Source organism: Cricetulus griseus, chromosome 4 (genome assembly GCF_003668045.3).
Source record: "Cricetulus griseus strain 17A/GY chromosome 4, alternate assembly CriGri-PICRH-1.0, whole genome shotgun sequence".
In the NCBI taxonomy this organism is placed as follows: Eukaryota; Metazoa; Chordata; class Mammalia; order Rodentia; family Cricetidae; genus Cricetulus; species Cricetulus griseus.
In genome coordinates this window covers 182,221,177-182,230,903 of record NC_048597.1, presented here as the reverse complement: position 1 = coordinate 182,230,903, position 9,727 = coordinate 182,221,177, and the positions used below count along the sequence as shown (strand labels likewise).

The 9,727-nt window shown below is 42.2% G+C and overlaps 1 protein-coding gene across 1 annotated transcript in view; it reads right to left on the bottom strand.

Annotated features, from left to right (window-relative positions):
* The window catches only part of Adam10 (ADAM metallopeptidase domain 10), a 110,846-nt gene extending 102,836 nt beyond the window's left edge, over nucleotides 1-8,010 (bottom strand). The window contains exon 1 of the mRNA XM_027411222.2: nucleotides 7,811-8,010. Within this exon, the coding sequence (XP_027267023.1) occupies nucleotides 7,811-7,865 (55 nt within the window). The 5' untranslated portion in view covers nucleotides 7,866-8,010. The remainder of the gene's footprint in view (nucleotides 1-7,810) is intronic.
* Between the last annotated feature and the right edge of the window lie 1,717 nt (nucleotides 8,011-9,727).

Sequence of the window (9,727 nt, the reverse complement as noted above, 5' to 3'; positions counted from 1 at the left end):
CAAGGGCCTTCCTGCCATTTAAAACTCAAATATCAGATTATTTTCTCCAACTAGTCTTTTGAAATGGTAAATTCACAATTTGTATATAACCAAGTGTACCAGACAATCTGGAACCAAAAAGATTAATTCCAACATGTTCAATTAACAAAATCAAAAACAATTGTTTTTCTCTCAAACCTAATTCCTAAATCTACATCCATCATCATTCTCTCTTACCTCACAAACTGCCCCAGCTAGCTAGGTGACATCTCTACAGCTTCATCAAATTTCACTTCACTTGCAAATACATGTATTTTTACATCCTGGCATTTTTTTTCCACACTGATAAATTTAGTATTTTTTACTTTTCATTCAAACTGCAACTTCACAGCTCTTACAGATACCCAACAATCCCTGGTTCTTACTGGACACCTGTTCATTATTTAGCTGGAACTGTAGTAGGTTCAGGATGAATTCTTTTGGTAGCAAAGGAAGAGCACATTATCTAAGACTGTTCTCATATGTATTTTCTGCAACCTATCTGAATCAGTATTATGCCCACAAGTACTAACTGAAGACCATTTCACTGCTAGAGAATAACATTTCTGTCCATGTAGGAGTCCAACTGGTAGGAATTATTGCAGCTTTTCCACTTCTCATTGACATTGCTTCCTTGTCCCTAGTATAAAACTGACAACTGGGGGATGTTCGTGAGGGATGGGTAAGTGGTTTTGTGAGTAACAGCGCTTGTCAAAACATGAGGACCTGAGTTTAAATCTTCAGGACACAAATAAAAATCTGGGTATGGATATTTACACCTGTAATTCCTTTATTAGTGGGTACACACAGGAGTTCTCTGGCCAGCCATCCTCGCTAAAAAGGCAAACTTTGGCTTCAGTGAGAGACCCTGTTCCAAGGAATAAGACAGAACACAATACAGGATGGCACCTGGAGTCCTTCTCTGGCCTCTGCAAGGTGCTTACACTAACATAATCACATGCATACACTACATATAGTAAATAAATGAATAAATAAATAAAATAACCTTTTTAAAAACAGTGACATCTGAATTAGTCAGAATTACCACTGCTAGATTGTTTTTTCAGAACAGCCAACTTTGTACATGTATGGTCTGAGTATAACTTGCAGGAGTCAGTTCATTCCCCTGTGTGGATTCTGGGGATCTGACTTCCAAATGTTCTCAAACCTGAAGGCAGGCACCTTTATCCATCTAAACCATCTTGCTGGTCAACTTTTTAGAGTTTTGTAGAATAAGTATTACCAGGTATTAAATAAATTAACTCTTCTTTAAACAACAACAACAACAAAAATTAAACACCTTGAAGCTCTACCCAACCTTGTCACATGGATCTGCCTACATGAAAAGCAGACCAAATACAAATCAATTCCTACTATTTGAAATGCCTGCCTCCGAAATTCTGAGCTTGGAGTTCCAACTTGAAACCACCATGTATTTCTCTGTCTACAGGCTTTCCTATATTACAATCTATCTCACCAATTAGTAGTCACATGGCATCAGTTGAGACGGGCACTAAGTTCCTTTGTTCTGCTCTCCAACAGTTTCCATATGTGCAAACTATATTGTTGGGATTCACACAAATTTATTTTAAGCTAGACCACTGGAAAGATATATCCCCACATACACGCATATACCTGTAAGTCCCTCTGCTACAGTGCCAAGGGATTACTTGAGTCCAGGAGTTTTAAGCCAGCTTGGGCAACACAGTGATTATGTGCAACCTGAATCACCAAAAAGAAAAAAAAGAAAGAAAGAAAGAAAGAAAAACACCAACTTCATGGGAATAGAGAGATGGCTCAGAGGTTAAGAGCACTGGCTACTCTTGCAGAGGATCCAGGTTCAATTCCCAGCACCCACATGGCAGATCACAACTGTTCCAGGGGATCTGACACCTTCATACCAATGCACATAAAATAAAAGTTAAATAAATTATAAAAAAAAACAACTTCAGAAAAACTTTTCTAAACATTATGATTAAAAGACTGGGCTGTGGATACAGCTTAGTGGTATTAATAATGACCTGGGTTCAATCTCCAATACCAAAGAGAGGGAAAAAAAAAAAAAAGAGTAGGGGAGGCAGTTAACTTTACCTGGGCCTACTATAATCCTAGCTACTCAAACTATTGAGAAAGATTATAAATTCAGGGCTTGCCTGGTCTTATAGACTGAGTTCAAGGCCAACCTGATCAATTTAATGAAACCTTGTCTCAAAATGAATCATAAAAAGGGTCCAGTGAAATGACTCAGAAGCTAAAGTCTATCTGAGCTCAAGTCCCAGAACCCATGAAGTAGGCAAGAACTTCCAAATGTTGTCCTCTGACCCTGGTAAGTGTGCTGTGACAAATGCATGCAAATAAGTATGTGCACGTGTACACGTACACACACACAGAGTAAATAATAAATAATAATAATAAATAAATAAATAAATAAATATTTAAAAGTGTTGGATTATAATGCTTAGTAGCAAAGTTGTTCAATCCTCAATACTGAGAAAAAAGGGTAAAAAGGGAAAGAAGAAATGCAACTTTAATACAAATACAAAAATCAAAACTAGAATAACAGAGTTACTACTGCACAGCTCTAACAGTAAATAAATAAAACAAATATGGAAGCTTCCACCATCCAGCTTTTACTGAGTTTCATTTAAATAGAGAAAACACATTTTCTCAATTTGCAGTACTGCAGGGTATATTATAATAACATTTTAAAATATGTTTTTTCTATCAGCAATCTAGTAATTAGTTTAAAGCTACAGTAGTCACCATTCAGACCCAGGACATGATCTATCTATAACTAAATGAATGAGCATAGTTTTTGCTAAGCCTTCCAGGTTATTCATGGTTTTTCTTTCCATTCTACCCTCCTCATTTTAACTTAACACAAAAACTAAACAAAGCAATCTCAGCACTTAACTCTACAAAACCAAAACATACATTTAAAATGGTACAACTACCAAAGGTCATCTACTTTATCCCATAGAAAAGTCAGAACTTCCACTCTGCACACCAATGTTAAGTATGCCTACTCAGTTTTCTCACAGGGAAAAAGAGTTAGAAGCTAATTTAAGATGATAACCTGGCTAGATATGGAGGCACATAGAAACACTGCAGAGGTAGAGGCAGGAGGATTAAGAGCTCCAGGCCAGACTGGACTATGTGGTGATTCAAAGCCAGCATAGGCTTCATCGTAAGATTATGCCTATCCTCCAGTCCCTACCCCACCCCACCCCCCCAAAAAAAAAAACAACCACCTCAAATTTCTCAAGAAAAACAGGAATCCTAACCAAAAGGTTATGATTAAAACTATATATAATCCTAAAAAGCATAATCAATTGCTATAAATTCAAAAGAACAGTAAACATGCCATTTCAATAGTTTCTGGAAAAATAAACAGAAGCTGCAAGAAAGCCCCCTTCCCAATCATTTTTCTAATTTAAGAAAAGACTGGATTCAGTTTGTTTTAGACAGTAAACATGTAATACACTTTAGAAAGTTGTTATCTAGGGGCTGAAGAAATGGCTCAGTGGTTCAGAGTACTGGCTGCTTTTCCAGAGAACTCAGGTTTAATTCCCAGCATCAGCATGATGGCTCAGAATTGTCTGTAACTCCAGTTCTAGAGAAATCTAACACCCTCTTCTGGTCTTGGCAGGCACCAAGCACACATGTGGTACACAGGCATACCTGCAGGCTAAACACCCATACACATAAAATACATCTTTTTTAAAAAGATTCTTTCAATTAAAATTTAAAAGGCAGAAAAGAAAGTTGGGGGGGTGTTTGTGTTATTTTGGGGTTTTTGAGACAGGGTTTCTTTATGTAGCTCTAGCTGTCCCGGAACTCACAATGTAAACCAGGCTGGCTTTGAACTCATAGAGATCCACCTGCTTCCACCTCCTGAATTCTGAGATTAAAGACACATGCCACCACAACCCAAAGAAAGTTTATATAGTCTGGCATGGTGTAATTCACCTGTAATCCCAACAATGGGTAAACTGAGGCAATAGACTATAAACTTGAGAACAGTGTGTGCCACACAGTAAGACCCTGTTTAAAGAAGGAAAAGAAAAAACAATACAAAAGGTAGGTATGGAGGTACTGAGAACAGTGAGGTAAAACTTTAGCCTTTGAGATTTCTCGTTTGAGGTAAGTCAGGCCTGATGGCACAGACCTAAAATCCCACCTACTCACAAGGATCCCAAACTCAAGGACAGCCTAGGACTTAGTGAGACCTTGTCTAAAACAAAGTGGGAAGGCAGAGGAGACTGGGTATAGTTCAGTAGTAGAATTCCCAAGAATTTGGGAGGTCCTAGAACCAACCCCCAGTACCCAAAACGAAACAAAAGCCCACTGACTTATGTTTGAATATTTTACCACCTAGCAGACACTAGAAAAATTATCCCTTTAAACCTACATTTAACTTTCATAAATGTTTAAAGGAGAAACTCCTAAACAGTATTAGATGCATAATGAACATCAGAGAAATGTCCTTTGCTCTCCCCATCCGAACCTCTAGGTTAAAGTCCTTAGGAAGAAAGAGACCCAATAATACACAGTATACGAAGGTCTGGAGCAAGTTATTAAAAGCACACCAGAAACAAAGGAATGCCTACCATGCCCATTCCTTTCAACCCTGCCAACAAAGGTCCTGTACACAGACACAAGAGACACTGCTAATGTTGGAGATGACTTGAAATTGGCCTTGTGTAGGTGACAGAGTGTGCTGGACTCTCAAACTCTAGTTTATAAGATAAAAAAGTCAAAGTTCCTTAGAGGCAAAGACAAAAAGACTGTATCCTTCTATACTCCTACTTGCTGGCAGAAGTTGGAAACAAAAAAAAAAAAAAAAAAAAGAAAAGAAAGAAACAGTTCAAGCTTAAGCACTGATACTTTAAATTCTTTGGGCTAAGCATCCAGAAAGTTTGTTTCTGTAGAACATGTATAAGACAAAGCAAAGCATTAACACCAGATTTTTTTAATTAAAACACACACACACAGAAGTTCATTATATGAATGAAGTTCATCAAGCCAAACATTACAGGATTAATTTGCTGCTATAACTAATACCTTCGAAGTTCTCAAGCACACAATTTTTGGGGGGGTAAGGAGAGGTCTCAATTCTCTGTGTAACCCTAGCTGTCCTGGAACTCACTCTGTAGACCAGGCTGGCCTTGAACTCAGGGATCTGCCAGCCTCTGCCTCCCAAGTGCTGGGACTAAAGCATTGTGCCACCACTACCCACAAAATAATTTTTCAAAAGAAGGTAAAGGCCTTAACTTTCCCATACTTATGTGTTTAAAAGTAACAGTCAGCCCTACATAAAGGCCTGCACCTGTAATCCCAGCTACTATAAAAGCAGGAGGATCACTTTTGGTTAATCAGAATAGTGCCAATGAATTGTTAACCTGTCTCCAAATAACTTTATTTTATTACTATTGTGTGTGGTGTACATGTGTGTGTGGGCACAAGGAACCATGGAGTGCACATGGAGATCAAAGGACAATCTTCTGTGGTTGGTTCTCTCCTTCAACCAAAGGATGGGGGCTAGAACTCAGGTAGTCAGACTTTCAAAGCAAGTGCTCCCAAGCATTTTGTATGTATGTGTTAGTACTTCCATACAGACATTTTATAAATTTAAAATGCCATGGTATCTTTCTACAAATACAACACAGGGCAGAACAACTGTTAATATAAAAGGGGAAACTAGGAAAGTTTGTTTTATGTTTTAAAATTTTTATTGCCTCCTCCCAGCTTCCCACCCCTCATATAAGTGGAGTAAGAAAAAATTCACACACAACAGTGATTAACAAACAGGCAAGATGAAAGCAACCAACAAGAGTTCTACTGCACTTAAACATGATTCACACCTCAAAGTTCTCTGTACTTCTACAGCCTACCCCAGCCTTACAAACATTCAAACTTTCCCATGCACTAGCCTGAATGCACACTAGCCTACAAAGCATTACAAAAACATACAAACTTAGCTATACTTGGCTCAGATTAGATTTAAAAAAAAAAGCATAGTACAATAAATTATAAATACAGGAGGGTTTATGGGGGGGTTGTTTTGTTTTGTTTTGTTTTTTGCCTTAAAGTGAGGATCTGAACTCAGAGCCTTGCATGGTCTTGCTACCCACATACTCAAGTAATGCAATCTTGGTATCAATACTTAAAAAAATAAAAACACCAAAGTTTCACCTAAGTTTTTAACAGAAGCACAACGAATATTGGCCTTTCAACCATTACTTAGTGTAGTAAGACACTCCAGAGTTCTGAATAAAAGTTTCACCCACAATGATTATACTGTAATTTACTTTCCCCCCAAACATCAGACTACATTGGTTTTAGTTTTCCTTAATTAAAGGTATTTTATATCATTACTTATCAAAGTGTCTCGTGTCTGTCTTTCTTTTTATTACCTCATAGAAAACAGTGTCTAACTCCTTACCATAATCACAAAAAGTGAAAACACCCAGTCAGGGTTGCAAACAGTGTTTCCACAAGAAATGCAAATTAAAGAGGCTCTTTATAGACAGTCTGTAACCTGCTTCTTAGAGAGAGACAGAGAGCGCGAGAGCGCATCTATTAGTGGCTATCATCTAAAATGTGTACCTAATAAATAAATAGTACAAACAACAACAGAAGTCTGAGTACACAAAAACAACTTCAGAATAAGCAGAAAGGATAGAAATAGGTTGGGCCCTGCGGTTGTAAGTCAATGAAACAAAGGGAAGAACGCAAACAATACACTACAGAAAACACTAGGATATTTTCTAAATTATCAAATTAGGCTGCAGACAACCATCCAGAGCAAACTCCTACGTGTTTTGCTTTTTTTTTTTTTCAATGTTTTTAAGCTAAGCTCGATCAGGATACTTGGGCGGCAAGTCAGCTTACCCAAAGTAAAACACTTTCTCATAAGAACAAAATAATGCCTGTCCTAGGAAGCACTGAGAATGAAAAATCTCTCAAACTCGAAGCACCAAGAAACGGCCTACTTTAACCAACTGTGAACTCAAATTTGCTGGGGGAGGGAGCACAGTTTTGACAATCCTCTGACTACGCGGAACGTCTGCTCCACCTGAGTTTAAGAAAACTCTGCAAGTTCTTCTCTAAGGAACTCAAATCAAACAGACGAATGGATTGAAGAGCATCTTAAATGGCTTGTCGTTCTCCTAAGTCAACTAAAGCCTTGCCCCAGGGCGACAGAGGACACACACACACACACACTCCGGCAGAGGAGAGACACACACTCCGCGCTGGCTGCAAACACTCCGAACCCAGCATGATGGGGAGGGAAGGCACCCGAGTGGGACACGCACACCGACGCCCGACACCCGGCTCCGATCCGCTCCGGATCGCTGCGTTCGCTCGCTAGCTTCCAGAACAATGCACGCGCCGCGCTGCCAACCTCGCAAGTTGCCGCGAGTCTGCGCGGTCCTAGGGCTCGGACCCGGGCAGGGCTGAGGTGGCTGCGGGAGTGCGCGAGGGCGGCTGGCCTGAGCTCCGCGGCTCCCGGGTAAGCGGCGCGAGAAGCTGGGCTGGTAGGGCCGCCCGGCCGTGGGGGCGGGGAAGGCCTGGCCCGGGGGCTCCGCAGCCTGCTCGGGCCGCCGCCGGCGGGAGCGCGGTCGGGGCGCGCGGGGGACAATAGCGTGCGGGGAGCGCGGCTCGGGGTCGGCTGAGGCGAGCTGAGAGAGCTGACAGAAGCTGAGTAGACCTGACACGCGCGGCCCGGCTCCGCGACGCTGCGCTCGGCCGGGCCGCCGCTCCGCCGCCGCCCGGGGTCTTGTCTCACCTCCCAGCCCCGCCGCCCAGGAGAGGAGAAGAATTAACACTGTCGGCAACACCATCTTCCGCGGCCGCCGCCTCCTCACGGGTTAACCGCGGTGCATCGATCCTGAGGGAGCCGCGACCGGCGCTGGGTCCCGACGAGCCTTCCCCGGCAGCTGCACCGGCGAAGCGCCTCCCTCTCGCTCCACTTCAGGGGCCCAGCCGCGCGCCCCGCTCCGCCAAAACAGGGCCCTCCCTCCCCCTCGGCCTCTTCCTTCCTCCCTTCCCCGCTTCCCTGCCCTCGCTCTCCGCCTGGTCTCAGCCCCTTCCCTGAGCCGCGGCCCTCCGCCTCCTTCCTCACCACGTGACGCGCCGGTACCCAATGCGCTGGCGAGGCCGCGCCCCTGCCTCCCGCCCCGCCCTGCTCCCCCAGGCGCCCTGATAGAGCGCGCATGCGTGTCGAGGCGGGCGCCCCGGCCGCCAGACCCCGCCGCTGCTTCCTGTCCTCTGGCGGAGAGCTAGGATTGGCCTTGTAGGGCGGGGCCGCGGGACGCCCCTCCCACCTCCCCGGGCGGGAGCGCTCTTTTCCCTGTGAAAGTGCTGCCCGGTTCTTCCAGCTGTTAAGGTCTGTCCCTGGGGCTCACACCCTAGCCAGAAGCTCTCAAGAGGAACGGCTTTCCGCCTCTTCGCCTCCAGAAAACGAGAGGTTTTCGTTGCCTCTTTATCTGCCTCTCTTGAATCTCTGTAGCTGCCAAGTAAACAAAAGCACTTCCAGCAAGCACTGATTTTAGCCGCGATAGACAGCAGTGTTGGGGACCTAACTAGGAAAGACCCAACGGGAAAAAGAGAAACCCTAAGGGGTAGTGGTTTTTTTTTTTTTTTTTTCTGAACCCCTAACAAATTTATGTCTCATACTAGGCCTTAGCCATGCTTAAAAAAAAATTTTTTTTTAAAACGGCGGCCCTTAGTCTCCAGATCAGAAAATACCCCTTTGTTAGTCTGTCCCCTCAGACCACATTCAAGCCAACTTGTACAAAGCAGATATCTGGTTCTTTACACTCGTATTTCAAGAACTGCATCTTCTTGGTGATACTCATTATTCTTCATCTATTTGGTATTCTGTTTATGTTGTCTCAGAATATGAGTTTATATTATCGATAATAAGAATAAATCGATATTCTTTTACTTCTGCCCTATATATCTTCTACAACCTACATACATCGTTAAGTCGAATGTGGCTCTTTAAATAAAACAAAAGTAAAGCCAAGTATATTTATCCCACCCCATCTCCCATACCCCATCTGTCTATCCCAAGCACATTATTTAGCCAATGATGAACTTGAACTTCTTGTCCTCCTGCCGACCATCTTCCATCGCTGGGACTACAGACGTGAACTGTCACACCTTGCTTAAGGAGTATGTTTATTTTCTCTAATTGTTTTGAGAAGTGAATTTTTCTTTTGTTTTACATTCCTAAACTCACTACTACAGTCAGAAGTTCCCACATCATCATGACTGTCCTCTCCATTCGTTTCTACTGAGGTGCACAAAATAAACACAGAATGAATGACTGAATGCTGTTATTTCTTTTTCCTTTCTTACGGGATCTACTGTTAGGAAAATTACCCCCAGACAAGTTGCTTATCACACATGCTTTCTACTTCTCCCTTACAGAAAAGCTGTCACAAGTGAAGTTTGAGTTTTCCAATTGTTAATCCATCTGTATAACAAATTTGGTTTTAGGCAATTCTGTTTATAATCAATCCCAGCAATCATAGGCAAAGAGCATTTTCTTGTTAGATTCCGAGTAACCTCTGAACATCACATTTAAGATGCTGTTTCTTTTCTTTGTAAAACATGATAGCACTACACTCCCACATCATAATGAATGACACTTTCATGTTACCATTTTGCACTATTACTTTGCTTGAAGTCTTAATCC